At 46.8% G+C, this 21,621-nt stretch overlaps 4 protein-coding genes across 4 annotated transcripts in view; all 4 read left to right on the plus strand.

Annotated features, from left to right (window-relative positions):
• Positions 1-21,621, plus strand: part of LOC147136946 (titin-like) — a 132,406-nt gene that overhangs the window by 34,972 nt on the left and 75,813 nt on the right. The window contains 6 exon segments of the mRNA XM_086052158.1: positions 393-518; positions 615-877; positions 1,633-1,972; positions 2,524-2,574; positions 16,911-20,723; positions 21,214-21,492. Of these exon segments, the coding sequence (XP_085908284.1) occupies positions 393-518; positions 615-877; positions 1,633-1,972; positions 2,524-2,574; positions 16,911-20,723; positions 21,214-21,492 (4,872 nt within the window).
• Positions 3,319-5,824, plus strand: LOC147136947 (uncharacterized). Its single transcript, XM_086052113.1, has 3 exons — positions 3,319-3,449; positions 3,567-5,577; positions 5,771-5,824. The coding sequence occupies exons 1-3, from the start codon at positions 3,319-3,321 to the stop codon at positions 5,822-5,824; spliced, it is 2,196 nt and encodes a 731-aa protein (XP_085908239.1).
• LOC147136948 (uncharacterized) lies at positions 6,016-7,075 on the plus strand. The gene is made up of 2 exons (XM_086052114.1): positions 6,016-6,588; positions 7,013-7,075. The coding sequence occupies exons 1-2, from the start codon at positions 6,016-6,018 to the stop codon at positions 7,073-7,075; spliced, it is 636 nt and encodes a 211-aa protein (XP_085908240.1).
• LOC147136949 (uncharacterized) lies at positions 7,495-13,920 on the plus strand. The gene has a single exon (XM_086051651.1). It carries the CDS (start codon positions 7,510-7,512, stop codon positions 13,918-13,920), a length of 6,411 nt encoding a protein of 2,136 aa, XP_085907777.1. The 5' UTR covers positions 7,495-7,509.

Raw genomic sequence — 21,621 nt, forward strand, 5'->3', positions numbered from 1 at the left:
GCATGGCCAGTCATGGGCTCCTATTGGTCGTATTAAACATAGGTTGCATCAAATTAAACTGCAGTAATCAACTAACCACCAGAGGGTGCTGGAACTGCACGAATGGAAAACAACTTGGGCTTTTAAACAGATTTGCTGCTATTAATATCACGATATTTTGTGGCAATTTTAATATCGGGACATCACGATAGTGCCGATATTGTGACATCTCTACTGGAGTGTTTGTATATCTGAAATGTTCCGAAGCAGGGCAGTGCCAGCATACTGTAAAGGCCCATCAAAAATGTTCACTTAACAAAGGCCCTTGTTGCCCTAATGGCAACATAGCGTGCTAACACCGTAGTCCACTCCAGACACAGGGTGGTGATTTTCAGCTTGTGTTTGTGTAACAGTGGCGGAGGTGGCTTCTCCAGACTCAGCCGCTTTTGTTGCGCCGCCTGTTGTCATCTCACCAATGGCCAGCACCTCCACCTTCGAGGGACAAGCAGCTCGTTTCCAGTGCAGAATTCGGGGAGACGGTACAAAGTTCTTCAGAGCTGACTGTGAAACCCTAACGAGCAGAAGACTGAAGTTAGCGTGATGTTGTTCATTTGTCCCTTCATCTCGTTGTCCAGATGTGAAGATCAGCTGGTTCCACAAGGACAAGGAGATCAAGCAGTCAGAATTTTTCAGGATGTCTCAGTTTGATGACAGCTGCCAGCTGGAGATCTCCAAAGTTTACCCAGAGGACGAGGGCGAGTACGCCTGCGTGGCCACCAACAGCGGTGGGACCGCATCATGCTCTGCCACACTCACACTGAACGGTAAAACTTGATTTTAATCAGAATCATCTTTACTGGCCAAGTATGTGAAAAAACACACAAGGAAATTGTCTCCGGTAGTACGAGCTGCAGTAGTATTGCAGTAACAAGGAAAACTTGGGCCAAAATTTGATTTTTCTTCCCCACTGAGGGCCACATACAGAAAAATGGAAGGAACGAGTAAGCTACTTCAATATGTGTTTAGGGAACATGCAAAAACTAATTCAGTAGGCTGGAGGTCAACATATGCGGATGCTAAACAGTTAAAAAATGTAAAGAACAAAATTCCAGCGTGGTGTGCTGAAAACGTTACTAGTATTAATGTCATATTGAAAAAAGAGCGTGGCATCATACGCTATTCCAAATTTTAGTCAATACTGACTACTGAATACTGATCAGACTGTTGAGTATGTTTGTGGTTGTGAGGGATTGTTCCTCATTGCTTAAATCAGGGAATAAGCAAGTCGGACACGCTCAACTTACTGGGATGAGAGAGAAGAGTTTTGAGAGCAAAGTTCATTTGCAGTCAAGATGGACTTAACAGGCATATGAGAGAAGCTCAGAGAGGTTTTTCAACAACCAGTATGTTGCGCTTGTTCCGACTGGCAGGAATATTGCACTGAGATTATTCTCAAATTGAAGTGATGCTTGAAGCGGCCCACCCATTTGGCCTGACTGAGAGGGTTTTGGGTTCGGGTTAGGCTAACCCAAACCATAACCCTGTGGCAGGCCCGTCAAGTAGAAATCCACCAAAGTGAGACTACTTTGCCCTTAAGACCTCCCAACGTGCTTCCTTTCAGGGCAAAAACAATCAGCAGACCTTCCCGCCCAGCGGCACGTCTCCACCACACTCAGCAGTCGAAAGAAAGCTACCCCTAGCATGAAACCATTTTTTCGGCGTCCCATCACGAGCTGCTCGGTGCCGCACGGGGAGGTGGCCCGCTTTCACGCATGCGTGTCCAGCACCCCCAAGCCTGAGATAAGCTGGTTCCACGACCGGCAGCCAGTGCTGCCCACCAAGAACGTGGTTTTCCATTACGATGAGGTGACGGGCACCGCCACCCTCATCATAGTCGATGCCTTCCTGGAGCATGCCGGCCAGTACACCTGCAGGGCCTCCAATCCCGCAGGAGAGGCCGCAAGCTCGGCCACGCTCGTCATCACCGAAGCGTGCCGGGAAGAAGAAGGTAACGTCCAGAAATGTCTGAGATCCTCTCACCCTCCTCCAGCTCCAACTTTCCGCAACCCAAGTCACAAACTAAGTCCTGCTCTCACTCACTTTAGATTTCAGCTGCTTGCTCCTGTTCCTCAGCATTTCATCTTAACACCTTTTCGGGAAACTTCCTTGTCACCCTTCTCCTGCCCCATTCCCCTCAACAAGAGTCACTAATGAAAAGGTGAAAGAGAAATCACAGAAAGTCCTCATGGTGTCACTCACATTGTCAGCCCTGCCCACTTTGGGCTTGGCCCTCCTTACCCTTGTTGGTCTTCATTTCTTCTTATCTTTTTGGGGAACTTCTTTATATACCAACCTCCAGCTCCTTTCTTCTTAATTCATTTTTTGGGGAAATTTCTTTGTTCCCCACAGAGAAAAACTCACCTCTTCACCTCTGCTTTTCTTCCACTGAATTGTTTAGCTCACTCGTTTTCACCGCTCACCTTCCCACCCCTTTGAGAATCCGGTTTTAGGACCCAATCTAACATCATTCTCTTTTTTCCACAGTGACCCAAGAGCAAGAAGAGATCAAGGCCACCTTTGAGCAGGATGTGAAAGGTAAGGTGATCCCCATCATCTGCTCCCAGCCACATAATTGCTGGATTAGTCCTCCCGTCGCTCTGAAGGCGGTCTGTGGGTGGTCAGTCGGTTTTGAGGCCGCATCCACAGACACCGAGCAGAGTACAAAATGCTCCAATTGTTCCTTTCGGAGTTTGCATGTCATCATGATGAGATAAAAGCATTGATGGTTCCCCTCGGACAACTGTTGTTGTCTATTTGCATCCAGCGGTTCCTTTCATTTTTGGCATGAAGGTTCTTGCGAAAAGAAAAAGGTTTATTTTTCTTGTTGTTTTTTTTTGGTAGATATCAGATCTGACGTGCACCATCAAGGTTGATTTTTAACAGAAATGGATATTTCCTATCCTGGCTTGCAGATAGCGAGGATGTGACTCCTGTGGTTTGCAGTCATCATAACCCCAGTGAACTATATTAGTTCGAATAAACGCCTTCTCACCAAATTTAGCGCTTCACTAACGCTATGCTTTTGGACATTTTATCTGAGCAATTCATTCCTCTTGCTGTCAAGGACTAGAAAGGGCGTTTATTCTTGTGTCTGCAAGTCAGGTAAGAAGTACTCCACCAGAAAGAGATTTTTAGCCCCACTCTGAATTTTTATTTTTTATTTTTTTGGAAGTTTTCCAAGTAATAATTTGTCTTCAAGAAATTTCCACAGAAGAAGGATCAAATCTTCCTGCAGGTTTCTAATAAAAAGAATCAAGTCTTGCGTTTATTCGAACAAATATGGTGAGTGCAATTATTCCTTTTGGCATTGTGATTGCATGCATTAAATTATTTCCATTAATGAATCATTCATTCAAATACATTTGTGGGTTTTTATGCCGCCGGCTTAGTCCTTGCGTTCTCTCCACAGAGCTGGGCTCCCAGGGAACAGCACGACTGCTCAGAGGAGCCTTCTCCGACACTGAGGATTTTTTGGACCATGGTATGGTGTCCGCCAAGCGCTGCTCCAGCAGGACCTCCTCCATCAGCTCCTGGACCGAGAACATGAAACCTGCATTCACCAAGAAAATCAAGTTCCAGTCTGTCCTGGAGGGGGAGCCGGTTGTGTTCAAGTGTAAACTTTTGGCTTGCCCTCCACCGACTATTCTCTGGTTTCATAACAATAGATCTATACCTAAAGTGTGCAGGCGTAGGATTTGCACTGAGAGCACAATACACATACACACAAGCAGCTTGCTCATCGATAGTGTCAGGGAAAAGGATTCTGGCAGCTACAAGGTAATGGCAATAAACTCAGAAGGTTCTGCTGAGTCCACAGCTTCTCTTTTGGTCTCGTTGAGGGAAGAGCAGTCGGCCAATTACCTAAGCTTTGTCCGCCGCTCTGCAGAGGTCCACAAGAGTGTCGCCAATATGGCTGAGGAGAGGAAGGGCAGGAAGATTAGAGTGGATCTCAGATATGTAGGATCTCCATTTGACAAGATGTCCAAGGTCCACCAGCGGCGGACTCTGTCCAAGACTGCTCTGGTACGTACCGTCTTCTTTCACTCGAGTTCTTATTTGCGTGAGAAAGAGTTTCGCAAAGAGTCTAAGTGTCTGGAGACGGCTTCTGAGCGTGCCCCATCCCCGCACCCCATGTTTATTCGTTCCGAGCACTTTAACGACAGATTGAGTGACATCTACTGTGACCGGCACACCGGAACTCGCTTCAGTGATAAGTTTAGCGACCGCTGCAGCGATCGCTACAGTGAATTGTTTAGTGACACTGAGAGTCTTCACAATGAGGTTAGAACTAAACTCAACACTCTGCAAAAAGCTGTCCGCCAAAGAAAGAGGCTTTCTATCTCCACCATGTCTTCCTCTGAATTTGACTGGGAGTCAGTAGCCAGTGATTCAAGCTGTGCGGATTACGTGGAGCGACTCAGGGTGAAGCCTGCTTCTCTGCCAAACGTTCAGCATTTTAAGGGAGTGTTTGACTCGGGCGAAGTTCCGATGGAGTGTCAAGGCCAGGGGGTGAGCAATGAGAACTCTCGGCCTCATGTGAGACATTCATTTGAGCCTCAGTCTAGAAGCAGAGCCATTCAGATCATGAGAGGTGAGCTGGTTGATGTCGTGGTGCCACAAAGTCAGACTCGGACAGAAGAGTATACTGATAAAGTTGAACTAAAAAAATTGGGAGATTTTGATGAGGTCAAGGAAGAGATGAGCGGGTTTCACATCAGGGTCGGGGACTTCAAAGTGGAGTGTCTGACAGAGGAGGTGGACCTGAATCTCCCTGAACACACATACCTCCCAAAACCCCCAAAGCACCCTGAATCCCCATACCAGCCTGAACCAACAGTCCACCACAAAACCCCACATCACTGTGAATCCACATACTATGAGGAAACCCCGCACCACCCCAAATCCCCATACCTCCCTAAAATCCCATTCCATCCAGAATCAACATACCACATGGAACCCCCACACCACCCCGAATCCACATACCACAAGGAACCCCCACACCACCCTGAACCCACATTCCACCATGAACCCCCACACCACCCTGAATCCACATATGACAAGGAACACCTGTCTTGCCCTGAGACGACATACCTCCTTGAAAACCCATCCCACCATGAACCCCCATACCTCCCTAAAACCCCACAATTCCCTGATCCTCAATACTCTAAGCCATTAGTATATGAGGAAGTTTGCACATACACTGCCATCAGGGAATCCACAGTAACTGAGCATGCTAAAGATGATTTTTCACTGCCAGAATCTCAAAATGTCAATTTGGTGGAGTCAGTTATGTGCCACATCTCACCTGAAAAATGGGAAGACATTGCAGCAACAATAGGTAATGAACCATCCATAAATGTCACGTGTCAGAGTCTGGATAATAAATATCTGGAACATGAGGAAAAAGGGCGATCCCTTCAGATTAGAAAAGGCAGTAGGCTGTCAGAAGACGAAGCATTTGAATCTGAAACTGGCACACCAAAGCCCAGAGAGACACCATGCACAGAGCCCAAAGAGCACATTTACACCCAGCAGGAGGTAAGAGAAATAACTCTTTTGGAGCCCAAATCGATGTTCTGTTTCCACAAATCTTCTGGAATGAAGGCCCAGGAAACCGATCCTGAGGTTGCAACAGTTTCAATGCGTAAATTACCAGAATTGGAAGACAGCGCAGGGGAAATAGAAAACAAGGAATTGTTCACGCGGCCACAGACTTCTCCCCAATTCACAGTACAAACTGAGACACACCTTAAAACTAAAGGGAGAGGAGAGGCAGCAAAAATAGTTGAGCCAACCCCATCCAAACATGCTGGAGAGTTACAATATGAAAAGAGACTGAAAGCTGAGCACATTGAATGTGAGGAAAAAACCCTGGCCCTACGCGTCGGGAAGAGGCAGCAAGTTAAACAAATCACACAGAATGATGCTTCTCAACCAGAAACTGACCTGCCAAAGCCAGAAGAAATATTACACACAATGCCAGAAGAGTGTGTCTACACCCAGAGAGATGTAGGAGTGGTAACTCCTGGAGAAACCGAAGCCATTCCAAATTTCCACAAAACTAGCAGAACGAAAGCCAAAGAAACTGATCGTAAAACTACAGTACTTTCAATTCACAAAGTATTGGAAACAGATGTCAGACCAGAGGAAATAGAAGACGACGGACTTTTCATGCACCCACAGGTGTCGCCTCAAGTCAAATCACAAACGGAGCAACACCTTAAAACTAAATACAAAGGAAAGGTGCTAAAAAGAGTTGAGCCAGCTGAGAACAAATGGTGCGGAGAGTCCTTGAGGGAACAGTACGTTAGGAGCCTAGAAGTTGAGCGTATGGATTGTGAGGAAAAACTCCTGGCCCTACGAATCAGGAAGTGGCAGCAAGGTATGGCACAGGAGGAAACATCTAAACTGGGAGCTAGCCTGCCATTGCCAAAAGAAACACCATATATGGAGTCAGAAGATGAAATATTTCAATCTGAAACTGGCATGCCAATGCCTAGCGAGATGTCATATATGGAACCTGAAGAACACATTTACACCCAAGAGCAAGTAAGACAAGTAACTACTGAAGAAACCAAAGCTATGTCCTGCTTCAACAATTCTCCCAGAGTAAAGGCTAAGAAAATTGACACTAAAACAGCAACAGTTTCAACACATAAATTACCAGAAGTCATAGCAAGGGAAACAAAAGACAACAGACTGTTTATGCGGCAACCGATATTACCTCGAGTCAATGTACACACAGAGGCACGCCTAAAAACTAAAGCAGGAGAAGGGGCAGAAAAAACAATTGAGCCAGCTGAAGACAAATGGTCCAGAGAGTCTTTGAGGGAGCAGCACGAGAAAACCCTGGAAGCTAAACATATAGAGTGTGAGCAAAAACTCCTGGCCCTAGAAATCAGGAAGTTGCAGAAAGGTACGCAGATGACACAGGCGGAATCATCTCAACCTGAAACTGGCCTGCTCATGCCAGAAGAAACACCATACATGGAGTCAGAGGAGCATATTCCCAGCCAGCATGAAGAGCGAGAAGTAACTTGTGAAGGGCCCAAAGCCATGTCCCCGTGTTTCCACAAGTATGCTAGATTGAGGGAGAAGGGAACTGACCTTGAAGCTGCAACACTTTCAAACAATAAATTCACCCAAGTAGAAGTCAAGGCAGAGGAAATGGAAGATGAGGACCTGCTTGGTCAGCCACAGACATCTCCCAGAGTCAAAATGCTAACAGAAACATTTCCTAAAACTAAAGGTAGAGAAGAGGCTGCAAACATGGTCGAGCCAGACGAGGACAAATGTTCTGGAGAGTGCTTGAGGGAGCAGTATGAGAAAGGTCTGGAAGCTGAGCATATTGAATGTCAGGAAAATCTCCTGGCCCTACGAATCATTAAATGGCAGCAAGCTTTTCAAATGACACAGGAGGAAACATCTCAACCTGAAACTGAACTGCTTGTGCCAAATGAAACACCGTACATGGAGCAAGAAGAGCATATTTCCACCCAGCACAAAGAGAACACGGTTATTCCTGAAAAATCTAAAGACATGTACTCATGTTTCCACAAATCTCCCAGAATGAAGGTCATGGAAACCAATCATGAAGCTGCAAAAGTTGCAACGTATAAATTCCTTGAATTAGAAGGTAGAGCAGATAAAACAGAAGATGAGGGCTTGCTTGTCCAACCACAGATATCACCCCGAGTCAAAGTACAAACTGAGACAAGTCCTACAACGAATTGTAGTGGAGATGCACCAAAAAGAGTTGAGCCAGCCTGGATCACACGGCCTGGTGCATCCTTGAGGGAACAGCACAAAAGTAGCATGGAACCTAATCGCACTGAATATGAGGAAAAAACGGCACTAAAAATAAAGAATCTGCAGCAAGGTATGCAGATGACACAGGAGGAAACATCTCAAACTGAACCTGACCTGTTCATCCCAGAAGAAACACCATACATGGATCCAGAAGAGTACATTTGTAACCAGCAGGACATGAGAGAGGTAACTCATGAAGAGCCGAAAGCCATGTCCCCATGTTTCCATAGACCTCCCAGAATGAATGCTAAGGAGACCTATCAGGAAGATGCAACAGTTTCAACATGTCTTCAACCTGAAGTCAGAGAAGAACAAATAGAAGACAAGGAACTGTTCACATGGCCACAAATATCACCACGATTCCAAGTAAAAACTGAGGCACAGTCTAAAACTGAAGGAAGTGGCAAAGCTGCAAAAACAGTTGAGCCAGCTGATAGCAAGTGGTCTGGAGAGTGCTTGAGGGAACATTACGAGAAAAGCCTGGAAGTTGAACAGAGTGAGTTTCAGGGAATAAAACTGGCCCCACAAATCAGGAAGTGGCAGACACAGGATAAATCATCTCAGCCTGCAACTATACTGTCTAAACCTGAAGAAATATCCTACATGGACTCTGGAGGACCACTTAACATTGAGAATAAGAGGGACCTGTATAGAGAAAATCTAAACCAACCCGTGATGGAGATAACAGAAAAGTCCACTGAAGCAGGAACTCAAATGGAGCAGCATCGAACCCCTGCTCCTGCGCCAAAAGCCGGCGGGAAAAGGCAGGCAAGGGGACTGGAAAAACTATACGTACTGCATGGAGAAATGAAATCGCCATCCAAGACCAACAAAGGAAATGAAAAAAATTTGTTTAAGAAAACAAGTGAGGAGCAAGAATTTCATCTCTCAATGGAAAATATCTCAGAGCTGAAGAAGTGTGAGCAGTTTGTAAGTGAAGAGGAAGCCCTGGCCCAGCGTATCATGAAATGGCAGCAAGATGTTCTGATGGAACACAAAGAGGTCATTAAGCCGGACTCTGAGTGGACACATGCATATCCCCCTATTCAGACAGAGAGGAGCACCGAGGAAGAAAGAAGACTGACTGGAATGATCGTTGCAGAACCTCTTCTGCCACATGAGATGGTCCCCAGTAAGAAAGCTGCCTTTGCAAGAACATCCAAAGAGAAGTTCTTCATGAGTCATCCGGATCTCAATCAGCAGGGTGAGGGCGGGCTGTGGTTGCCTGTTGGCGTGCTGCCGACTGAGGGCAGTGAGGTCGGACTGCAGAGGGACAGTGAGTACTTAGTCAGTGAAGAAAAGGCTCATGCGCAGCATCTTGTTAAATGGCCAACACATATGGTTGAATCAGAGGAAGTAGCTGACCAGGTGTCTGACCAGGCTTTTGTTTTACCAGCTAAATCCTTCCCTCATGACCTCTCACATATGGAGGCTGCTAGGAGACCTTCACCTATTTGTGGAGAAAAATCTCAAGAGGTGCACGTGACTGCGGATGGAGCCGTGGCACACATGACCTATTCAGTTCTTCACCGCGCTGATTATAAGCCACCAACACCTTCAGATCTTGCTTTACCTCAGTGCTCACTTATACCAAAGCAGGTGGAATCCATGACCCAAATAAAAGTAGATGCTGGTGATGCTTCACCGTTTCAGACATATTTACCCTCACAACCTACCATTGTCTCTCCAGTAAGCTATGGACTTTGCTCACGATTGCAGGGTCCTCATGAAGAGTCATTAGTCAGTAGACATTCCCCATTACTCTGTCCTCAGAGATGTGAGTCTGAACAGAGGCTGACTAAAGAGGAGTATAGTTCATCAACATCCAGCAGCGAGCATATCCAGGAGGCACTGAAGGAGGAGTGGAGCATGGGAACATCTGTGGAAAATGGCAAGAAGAAACCACACCCAGATCTGGTGGCTGAAGACAGCAAGGAGTTCTCAAGAGTCAAAGATGAAAATCATCGTCACATGTCTGAACATGGAACTGAAGCAAAGATGGAGATGAGAAGCCAAGAGCAGGACATTTCTGTAGGTGCTGACCTAACTCCAGCATCCATATTGCTTAAGGAACCAAGGGCTGACAGTTGTCCTCCGATATTTGTGAAAGAGTTATCCTCACTTCAAGTCGGAGTTGGCGAGATGTCAGAGCTGAGCTGCCAGTTTCAAGACCCTCTGCCTCAAGTCACATGGCTCAAGGATGGACACACATTGGCCCACAACCCCGACTACGACGTCACGGTCAAGTCCAACAAGTCAACGCTGACCATCTTCTCTCCGCCTACAGACCATGAAGGGACGTACGACTGTGTCATAAGTAATAAGCACAAAAAGTCCATCTGCAGCGCCAATTTGGAGCTCTCACAAAAAAAGACTGTGTCACAGGAGGAGCCAGTTGCAGAGGGGTTAGAGGAATCTCATGACAGCCAAGGAGAACTTTGCATTGAAACATTACAAAGCCCTCAACCAGTCAGCCAGCAATACCTCAGTACATCAAATGTGTGTCATTCATCGCCTGTGGAAATCAGAGTTGACGCTCCCACTCCAGACCCTGCAATGTTGGAGTGCGGTGAAGATCAAGACTGCCCGCAGTTGGCTGCAGACAAGCGAATCAGTCAGACTGGCAAGCACAGATTTACTTTCTCCTTCGATGGGCTTGCTGAAAGTCCTCATGTGGTCAAAGGGTTGGAGAGTTTCAACTGCGCAGAGGGTCAGATGGCTATTTTGGAATGTGTTGTCACAGGTGAACCTTCCCTGGAGGTCACATGGTTTTGCAATGATATTCCTCTTGAAACAACGGTGGGAAAATACCGGGCAGAAGTTGATGGTCAGGTACACAAGCTCTACGTTAATGCTTTTGCTCGGACTGACGTTGGCGTGTACAAATGCCTCGCTAAAAATAAGATGGGGGAGGTCTCGTGCACCTGTGATGTGTTCTGTCAAGACGTAAACCTTATTGACTTCATAGAAGACAAAGTTGGCATGGAGACAAAGAAGAAACACCCACCGCCTCAGGTGCCATTGAAATCCAGATCGGGTGGACACAGAGAGCCGCCTCTTGTATCTGGATGTGGGCTGCCACAGTCAGCTGCCGTGATAAATGTGTCTCAGATTAAACAAGCCTTTGAGTCAGACTCAGCACATACTTCATTTCAGAATCAGCGAGAGGATCCACTTTTCCCTGTGGCGTTCATACCTGCAGTGACCACTCCTCATAATGAGTTACAGGGGCACCTAGTCACACCTGAACCTGGCAGTGTCCTTACTAATCCTTTCATGGTATTCAACTTGCCATGCCTAGCCCTAACTGGTCCTTCAGCAAGGAGCTCCGAGCCCGCCGCCTCATTGGAGAAAGTCTCTGAAACTAGTGCGGCCACCACAAACATTGAGGAGGTAGCCGTCAAACAATTTGTAGAGGGAGTGTGGGAGTCTTCGGAGCTCAACCGGCCGACACCCCAAAAATCAGATGGCGTTCCCGAACCCCTGATGGCAGGGCAAGTAGGGGTGGTGGGCGAGGAGAGAAAGTTGCACATGTTCAACAAAACAGGTAGCTTCATTCCTTTCCAATCCGATGAAGTTCCCAGAGTAAGAGGTTCAGTCAAGACCATAGATCCAAACAGCCAAGCTGAGAAAACTCCAAGATTGTCTGAACCTCAAAAGTCTATAAAACTAAGGGGCTTGAAGTCTGAAGTTGTTCCAGAGGCGCAGGGTTATGTTGTTGAGGAGAAGTCCACTGATGTTGTGAGAGAACTGAAACAAGAAGTTGAGAAAGGTAACAGTGGGCTGTTTGAAGTGGAGAGCATTTCTCTCACTGAGCCATCAGTGGATAGCGGTGTGTTTTTCAGTGGGCCATTTTCCCAGGTCAGTGTGATGCCGGCAGTGCACTTAACTGCTGGTGATGTAGTCGTGAATGAGAAAGGTCATGAAAAGTTTGATGTGGAAAATCTGGAATCGTTAATTGTCCAACCAAATGTCGGGGGTCCTGAACATGTCACTTCCAAGAGCCCTTCCTCCAGAATCTCTGAAGTTGGACAAGCAAGAGGAGCTGCACTTGGCATGATGGAGGAAGAGGAGGTGACTTTTGGTGCAGTGTATGAATATTACAACCCTCCGACAGACTGGGCACGGCCACTCTCCCCCGAGTCTGACATGTCGATAGAGATTTGCAGCACAGTTAGTGAGGAGGTAGGAGAGGTCGCTGAAAGCTTCTTCACAGCAAGCTCATCTACAGAGGTCTCTCAGCCAACTTTCCATACACCCAAGTCCCCGAGTTCCCTCCATACCATCAGTCCTCCCAATTCCTTCCGAACCCCTAATTCTCCTAGTTCCTTCTGTACTCCTAGTTCTGATACAGCAGGTGGTTTTAATACCCCACCAGAGTTTCCATCCTCCCCCACACAAAAGAGACCCTCATCAGACTCTAGTGACAGGTTTTTCTCACCCGTCCAGTTCCTCACATCTCCAGTTGATAAGGGCATGGAAAGTGTACCCGCTGAGGTAAATGTAGATGAGCTGAGTTTCCTTTCCAGGAGCAGCGGCTCTCTTGGTCTTGCCTCCCATCAGGAGAAGCTGCATGGAATCCCGCCTGCCTTCCTTAAACCTCTCACTAAGAAAAGAGTCTTTGAAAATGACTCTCTGATCTTTCTTGCTGAGGTCTTTGGTCTCCCATCACCTAAAGTGATATGGTTCTGCAACAAAACCCGGCTGTTGGCTGACGGGCGGATAATTATGGAGCGAGATGGAGACAGTATCTCTCTCACAATTCACCGTGTCACCAAAGCTGACCAGGGAGAATACATCTGCCACGCCATCAATGATGTAGGCGAGGCTCGAAGCGTTGCTTTAGTGGTAGTGGTGTCGCAGGAAACGAGGCTCATGCGTGCTCCGCCCGCAGTTACCCATCAGCACGTGATGGAGTTTGACGTAGAAAAGGATGACTCTTCTCGCTCACCTTCTCCCCAGGAGATCCTGTTGGAAGTAGAACTGGACGAGAATGAGGTAAAGGAATTTGAGAAACAGGTGAAGATCATCACCATTCCCGAGTACACAGCCGACAGCAAGAGCATGATTGTATCCCTGGATGTAATTCCAAGTATTTACGAGGAGGGCACTGTGGACTTTGTAACCCAGGAGCACAAAAATCTGAAAATAGCTTTTGAGGTGACTGAGATGCCGCCAAGGTTTATCAATCCCATCTGTGACATGGAAACCTCACAGGGTTCCACTGTCCTGTTTGAGTGTTCGCTGATGGGAATTCCGTCTCCCATCGTGTCCTGGTTCAAAGGGGACAAAAAAATTTCTCACAACAACAGGCGGTACCTGTACTCATCTGATGGTGGCAATCATTTCCTGAAGATCTGTAAAGTCGTAGCGTCAGACGGCGGCGTGTACACCTGCAGCGCCATCAATGTCGTCGGCGAAACGCTCTGCAGAGCCTCGCTGATGGTGCTCAGTACCAAGGCATTCTCTCGACAGACCAGAGGCAGGGAGCTGACAGCCGTGTCTCTTGGCAGTGGCAACGTCCAGCCACAGAAGTTTGATTTGCTGGTCGGGAACTCAGCAATGGACAGCGAACAGGTGTCAGAGATTGAACTCGAGTTTGAGTTTCAGCAGGAGGCCGATGAGTCTCAGCGTGCTGTCCGGCTGGTGGCCAACACAGATAGGGAGATGAGCGAAGATCAGTACGTTAGCATCAACTTTGATGTCTTTGCAGAGTCCGCCAAAGAGGACAAGGTGGAGTTCAAGGGAAAGTCCTCCGACTTGTGTAGCTTTGAGTTCCAGGTGACCGAGATGGCTCCGAGGTGTGTCATTCCCTTGACGGACATGACTGCCGCTGTTGGTGCGCCGGTCATCCTGCAATGTCTGGTTAGTGGGAAGCCAAGGCCCACAGCTGAGTGGTACAAAGATGGTGAGCGCATAACCGACAGCAGATACATCATTCAGGAAAAAAACGCAGGCCACTTTAACCTTCTCATTACAAACGCCAGCCAGGGTGACGCCGGCGAGTACCGATGCTTCATCCAGAATGTAGCCGGATGGATTGAAACTTCAGCGCTGCTGAAGGTTTTTTAGAGAAATGTGTTTGTGTAGATTCTCATATTCTTAGACTCTTGGTTGTTGAAGACATTTTACCTTGAAACCCAAGGGGTTCTTACTCTGTTTTGAAAGGGCCTTTGATGTTTGACATAGACGGCTTTTTTCACACCTCTTTCAAACCAGTGGTCCTTTTTGTGCAGAATTTTCTAATTCCTTTGAGGACAACAATGTCCACATTATGCCACCACTTACTGTCTTACACATGGGCTTCCCATTTATTTTGTGTTACGCCCCCCAAACCAGGAAGAAGAAAACTGTGTTTTGTGCGCAAAACTCAACCCTCCTCCGCGACTATAAGTAGTGTCAATTGTCTAGAAAAGTGTCATACGTACAGCTCTGCATAACATTTTATTCTTATTAACAATAAAGAAAATGAAAAAAAGCCCATGCGGCCCTCCCAGATCTTGGTTGATCCTGCCAGTAGCATATACTTCTCTCAAAGATAAAGCTATGCAAGTCACAAGTTCACATGGTCCGTAACCTGAATTTGTAACCTTCCAAGCCTTTGTATGATCACAAGGACTCGCCATTGTAGTTCACCCCATCTGCAGGTCCAATCGTTTTAAAAATCACTCCTGGTGCTTGATAGGGATCTGTAATATTCAACCTGTCAAGCTTGCACATTCATCTCATTTATGCCTTTTTTTCATCAAAGTGAGATGTGCATTCACTTGGACGGGATGTTGACTGATAAATGCTAATTTTATCACTGCTCTCCATTGTAAATCATTTGCCTGCTGTCGCTACTATCCTGTCAGCTGCGTAAACAAATGCACGCGGGGATCAGTCACGTGATGTCTGGAACTTCCTATGCATATGCTGACAATGACAGTGCTACTGTCATCTACTGTTTAGTAGTAGTACTGTAATTACACTTGCCTAGTATGCCCCCCTCCCCCCGCACCGCCCCCCCCAAAAAAGCACGTTCTCAAGGGTTGCAACCGCCCACCTCCTGGCTTATGCCTATGACATCTTTCCGCCAAAGATTGTCTGTCTCATTCCATTTTAGAAGTGGCCACTAATAAATCATTTGTAAAAAAACGGTTGCTTGGCGAAACGTCCATTCACCAGCCACACTTGGCAACAACAACAACAACAACCCTCATGACCACCTCCAAGGGACACATCCTCTGGACACATAACTTGGGTAGACTCTAAAATGTGTTCAGTGACGAAGTGATGAAGCCGTTTGGATTAAAGTTGAAACGTCTTCAACAACCAATAAGAGTCTATTCAACTATTTTGGATTACTACAATAACGGTTAGAACAAGCCACTGCAGTGAAGCTTTACACAAGTTAGGAGTTCATCATGTCGCCTACTTAAGAAACGCCACTTTTTCTTTAGATTAGAGCTGTAAATGTAAGTTAGTTTAGTACACTCACCCAAAGGCATCATCCTTGTAGTCGTTTTGAGGATTAAAAAAACAGTTTTATTGTTTATTTGCTGCAAGGCCTAAGTAATCTGCATTGAAAACATGATAGAAAATGGACTGGGACTTGATTGGAACTGGTTTGTGAATGGTGAGTTCTTTGCTATGTCACGGAAAATATCATGTAATTTGTATAATGTCTTCCCAAAACGCAAATACAGGTTTATTGCATTTTAGTATTCATTATGCTGCAGTTACAAAACAGTTAAAGAAAACCAGATCTTTCCCCCAATGACAGACCATTGTTGACTCATACATGTATATTAGATGCTTATGTTGTTTGAGTCAAGTTCAACGTCCTACCGCCACCCACCATCCACGTTTGTAAATATGCCCTCTTATTTTTGGTTTTGCAAGAGCAACCGATCTTTTATTTGTACAAATGTGTTGTTTGTCTTTGACTTTATACAATAAACTTAAAAAGTTGAACTCCAGTAACGAGTTTGTTTTTTTTCTTTGCGAAGATGACTTCTCAAATGTTGTCTCTCAACGTTTTCACTGTTAATAACTAAAGCACGGAGTTATGAGTGAGAACCTTTTCATTCTTGTGGGCCACGTTAAGACCAGTATACTGTACATATTGCGCTAATTGGGCAGCTTTGGATCCCAATTCATTGCTTCCAATTAAAGTCAGTAATGGCCCTCAAACGTCTCTCGAGATGATCCTGAGTGAAGGATTATGCGCCAAGTCAAGAACGGTCTTATTTTGATGTTAAATGAAACTATAAACAATCAGGAAGCTTGATGAAGCTAATACTATCACTGCTATTACCACCAGGACTACTATCACTACGCCCACTACCACCACAACTATTACAACCACTCCCATCACCATCACTATTACAACTACCACCACTATTATGACCACGACTACTAATAATGGTAATATAGATAACAACAACAGGGTGTCCGTGGATCCTCAAAAACTCTGAATGAACTTTCATGATTCATAAAAAGAACGTGACACAAATCAGCCATTCAAAGGTATCACAAATTTGACATAAATAACCAACAACTTCCTTATATTTTTGGGGGAAAGCTTTGTAAAGAATTGGACAATCTTTTGTCTGCAATCAGGATGAAAAATGTTCCCACTTATTTTCTGTAGTATATCACAAATATCTCAAGAATGTTTTGTGCTATTCAAGAGATTCAAAATGTTTGTCATCTCCACAGTAAAAACATAACGGTAGCACTGTGCGATGATATTTTTGTTTTGCTAGTCTCTCCCTCCTCTTATACAAAGAATGTAATAAAAAAAAGAACCAAAATGAAACAAGAATGCCTTAGAAAGATAAACACTGAAGGAAAAGGGTGGGATCATATTATGTGGAACCCATATTAACCTCTCCTAGTAGTCACATTTTGTGAATTTGAGCAACAGGGCCTTGAATAACATCTTAGTCTTATTTTCAAATCCACCTCATGGGAAGAACAGCGCTACAGTATTTCTCAAGGCAGTATGCAGTTTGTTGTGTATCTGTGTGACTGAGATGACTTTTTTCTTATCAGTCTTGCTCAATGTTTTCCGACAGAACGTTCTAGCACCACTGTCACCACCGTGGAGGAGCAAGAGGAGACCTACTACACTGGCGTCCAGTTGCCTCACAAAACAAAAACACTTGAACTCATGCCAGAGCCCAAACGTTACTCTTCCACTGTAGAGAAGAAAAAGGAAAAGCCAGTGTTTCTCAGCCAGCTCTCGCCTGTGGCGGTGAGCGCCGGAGAGAGCGCCACCTTTAGTGTCAAAGTGTCTGGCACCCCAAAGCCCACCGTTCAGTGGTCTCGTGATGGGAAAGTGATAAAGAGTTCTTCTGTGTATAAACTGGTAGAGGAGAAGGAGGAGTTTACCTTAATTATCACTCGCGTCACGTCGGAGTACCAGGGCGAGTATTCCTGCACCGCCTCCAACAGGTTTGGTCAGACCACGTGCACCACGTACCTGGAGGTGAAAAAGGAGGACCTTAGCCAGGCAGAGAAGTGGGTCGAAAAATTGTTTCAGTACACAGGTAAGCCTCCGACATTCTTAACGCAAATCCAGCCTGTGAGTTGCTCAGAAGGGACAGAGGTTTGTTTTAATTACAAAGTCATTGGGGATCCAGTCCCCAAAGTCCAGTGGTTCAAGGGTACTTTTGAGATCCAATCTAGTCCCAAGTGTGTCATTACAGCTAACCCAGATGGGTCTGGCTTTATTACCATCAAGGATGTCAAACAGGAGGACGGTGGCATGTACACATGTCAGGCTTCTAACCAGTTTGGGGAGGCATCTAGTGGAGCGGAGCTGGTTGTGCTCAGGCAATCTCGTTCTGTGTCTCATAAACAGCAGGTTGTGGTCCAGAAAAAAGGTTATAAAGTTTCCAAGACAGAACAGGCTACGGAGTCTCGCTTGTACCAGGTCAGCCTGCCAGGCCAGGAGAGGGTCAGCTCAGACCAGATGGTTTATACTATCGGCACGGAAGACCGACGGGTTATTCCCAGTGAGCAAGTGGGCTCCCTTACGGAGCTGGATATCTCTGCCGCCACCGTTCACCGTGAGAAGGTAACCCATCAGGCAGCAGTGCTTCAGTGTCTCGAGGTAGAGGAGAGAGTTTCAGAGGTGTCCACCCGCCTGGCGCAAGTTTCAGCTGTTCCCCAAAAGCAGCTTCACTTGGCTGCTTTCACATCATCTGTTGAGGAGAGTCAGGACCTCACAGAGCAGCACTGTGACCGCATTCAAAGTCCCGAGGTGATTAAGCTCCAGGCAAGTAGGGAGGAGAGGTCACAAGTGATGTCGGCTGTAGCCGAGGAGCTTACCCCTCTTTCTACCACCAGCACCAAACCCCTGGCTGACAGAAAGTCTGCGTCAGTAAAGCCAAGATCAGAGCCCAAGCATCTAGTTAGTGGGCATCAGGTGGAGTCACGGGTGGCAGTCATGAGAGAACAGTCTCAAGAGCTTGTTGGGGCACAGGAGGAAAAAGGTTACAAGGTGAAAGAGGGTGTTAAAATCTTGTACTCCGCCCAATCTACAGAGAAATATGCACTTCCAGAAGGTCACACCGCTGAGCTAGCAACAGCCGACTCTGCCTTGACGAGCTCTGTCAAGCAAGAGCAACGTCGTCTAGTTCTGGCCTCAGTTAGCGAATCCAAACACACTCTGGCCAAGGAGACAGACTTCTCCATGCAGACACCAGCAGAGGAGACAGCCCACCTCTGTAAGGACCGCATGATGAAAGTAAGTCTAACAGCAGAGGAAAAGTACCCCCTTCGGGCCGAGTCCTCTCAGCAGTTGCCGTCTCTGGACAGCGCCACATCCATTCATTCCCAGTTAGAAGGGGAGCAGCTATTGCACTTGCAGGTTATCACTGATCAAGACCTGCTCCCCTCTGAATCCAGTTTCACTTGCAAAAAACCCGACGCAGAGCAGGCGGGGACCAGGAAAAGTCCTACTGTGTTGCACTCGGTAAGCCAGGATGAGCAGAGGACAGTGGTTTGTGAGGACACATCTGAGTTTGAGACCAGGGCGAGTACTGTTGCTGTTCAGCCGAGTAAGGAGTCACCTTCTCTGCTTCATCTCCAGTCAAGCCAGTCTGTTGAGGTGCTTCCCAAAGAAGGTATTCTTGTGACTGAAAAGCCCGAACACCAGACAGCTACACAGAAAGCCGAAAAGGTCCGTAGTCACGCAGCTATCTCTGAGGAAAAACTCCAGCTGACAGCAGATCAGCACTCAGAGCTCAATTTGTCTGTGACTGGAGTTCAATCTCAGCTTCGAACTGAGCCCAGGCCTCAGAAAATTCTCCAGCTGTCTTTTCAGCCCATGCAACTGCCCAAGGAGACGCCAGTTACTTCTGACATTAAGCAGCAGCGAGCGTTGGTGCAGAAGGAGGATCGCTGGAATGTGATGCACCTTACCAGCGTGGCTGAGAGTCAGGCTATGGAGGCAGGACATACAGAGAGCCTGGTAGCTGTGGACAAAGTCATCTGTAAGACCACCTTAGAGTCAAAGGTTCCCGCAGAGCCAGTCCAGGTCGAGGAGAAGGAGATCTGCACTGAGAGCAGTGAAATTCTCGAAGCTGCAGAGCAGGACTTTGCTGTTCAGATCCAGGAAGGCCAGTCAGTCAGGCAGTCGATAATGATGGATGAGAAGCAAGTACTGACGGCAGAGCACTCTCAAGACATTATCAAGTCTGAGTCCACTAAAGTCACCGCTACTAAGCAAGCTCAGCCGTCTCTGCTCGCGTCAGAATCCAAAGACAGCACAACTCTTCCCAAAGAGATGATGTTTGTGCTTCAGATGCCAAAAGCATCCAGTGTGAGCATAAGTCGTCAGCTCAGAAATGCCCTTCAGTCTGCGGTCGCCAGTGAGCAACCCGTGTTGCTGGCGGATGTTGTAGGAGGGCTCCAGGCGGCAGAAGTACAGGAAGTCAAAGTTCAGAGAGAACCCAGGCACACATTATTTACATACCTGATCACATCAACAGGCACACCTCTGGAAATCACTCTGGCTTTCCAGGGTGAATATCCTCGCACAGCTGACCTCAGAAGTGAACTTCAGGCAGCTTTTCATTCCATTGTGCACCAGGAGGCTCATGTTCTAACTTCAGATCGGCCAGGCACCATGCAGCTTGACAAACCTCAGAGGGCACAGGTCTCCTCAGCCCGCTCAAAGCAAGTCAGTTCCTCCATTGTGCAGACAGTGAGTGTGGCAGAGAGCTCAGTAGACTTCACTGCCGTTGAATCTCAAGCAGCAGCCCTCAGGACTGAGTCCAAAGTGGAGGTGGAGTGCGCCTCGGCTCAACAGCAGGTTGTAGTACAGAAATCCAGGGAAGCGAGGGTGGCACAGTCCATTTCAACGCAGGTCCAAGTTTCCACTGAGGCCCATGTGGCTTTTGAGCAGTCAATGGTGGTGTCCAGGCAGGAGGTGAAGTCCACAGTGAAGAGCCAACGCAAAGCTGAAGGGACCACGGTGCTTACCGCCACCCTGCCTCCCACCACAGCCCCCTCCGAACAGACTCAGGTTGTTAGCATCATGGAGGATAGGATGGAGCAGGTTTGTGAAGAGATTTCAGTCACCAGACCAGAACCGACAGAACGTCCCCTAATAGTTGCCCGTCTGGAAGATGCAACAGTTGAGGAAGACGCTGATGCAACATTAAGAGCCAGCATCAAATATGTCACCCAGGTAAACTGGTTCTTCAATGGGCAATTGGTGAAATCTGGCAATGAGTTCAAGTGTTTCACGGAGCTCGACACACACTCGCTGGTTATCAGAAAAGTTGTCAAGGAGAAACATGAAGGAGAATATGTTTGTGAGGCTGAAAATGAAGCTGGCCGAGCAACAACATCTTCCAGACTCACAGTGGTCTCAAGAGGTTTGACTTCAAGAAAAATCAGTGTTCCATCTTTCCATCCATTTTCTTTCCTGAGAGTCACTCATAATTCACTTAAATGTGTTTCATTTGTCTTTCAAATGTTCACATTTCGCTCCAACTAACTTCATCTTGTATTTTTACACCTACTATCTGAAGATCAGAACCAGCACCCACTGGGTGCCTGATGCTGGTTTTCGGGCGGCTTTCATGGTCTGTCTTGGTCCATTCTCCACGTGTCTGCATGCTGTCAAGTCTTCAACCTGGTCATCATTTCTTTTTTCCAACCGTAGCCTGAACCCAAGCCCAACAAAAAACACTAGAAATCAGGTTTCACAATCCTGGGGCTTGTGTTCTTGCTATCTGTTTTATTTCACAGAATGAAATAACATCCACCATCTGTCTCCTTTCTGTCTATCTGTGTTTTCCATAAAATCCATCCAGCCATGGTTCCACTGACATTTATCTTCTTCTTTGTCCATGTGCGCCTCAGTGCCACCCATATTTAGGCAGAGAATCACCCCTCTGGAGATAAACGTCGGTAGCCATGCCAGGTTTGAGTGCGAGATCGAGGAGGCCCCAAGTGTGACCTTCAAGTGGTACAAGTCTGGTGTTGAGATCAAGCAAAGTGAGAAGTACCGCATCATCAGCCGGCACAGCGGATCTGGCCTGGAAGTCTTAAACCCTGTCAAAGCTGACAGTGGAGAATTCAGCTGCAAGGCCACCAACCAGTACGGTACTTCCAGCTGCGGAGCCTCTCTGGCAGTCACTGGTAAGACTTCCTGTTGCAAACGTCTCTTTATTGTGAAACTGAGAGGGAAAGAATTATATATTTTTTGAGCAACCTTTGACATATCGATGTAGTTATGACAGAAATGGCCTCTCACAGTGGTGAGCGGCC

Source organism: Filicampus tigris, chromosome 14 (assembly GCF_054856515.1).
Source record: "Filicampus tigris isolate MCC_2025a chromosome 14, RoL_Ftig_1.0, whole genome shotgun sequence".
NCBI lineage: Eukaryota > Metazoa > Chordata > Actinopteri > Syngnathiformes > Syngnathidae > Filicampus > Filicampus tigris.

Excerpts from the sequence above, each read along its gene's own strand:
- LOC147136948 (XM_086052114.1), top strand. The coding sequence starts at position 6,016 with ATGCCAGAAGAGTGTGTCTACACCCAGAGAGATGTAGGAGTGGTAACT. Across the intron at positions 6,589-7,012 it reads ACATTTACACCCAAGAGCAA|AAGAAACACCATACATGGAG; the intron begins GTAAGACAAGTA and ends TGCTCATGCCAG.
- LOC147136947 (XM_086052113.1), top strand. The coding sequence starts at position 3,319 with ATGGTGAGTGCAATTATTCCTTTTGGCATTGTGATTGCATGCATTAAA. Across the intron at positions 3,450-3,566 it reads CCTTGCGTTCTCTCCACAGA|CTCCTGGACCGAGAACATGA; the intron begins GCTGGGCTCCCA and ends CTCCTCCATCAG. Across the intron at positions 5,578-5,770 it reads ACATTTACACCCAGCAGGAG|TACAAACTGAGACACACCTT; the intron begins GTAAGAGAAATA and ends CCCAATTCACAG.
- LOC147136949 (XM_086051651.1), top strand. The coding sequence starts at position 7,510 with ATGGAGCAAGAAGAGCATATTTCCACCCAGCACAAAGAGAACACGGTT.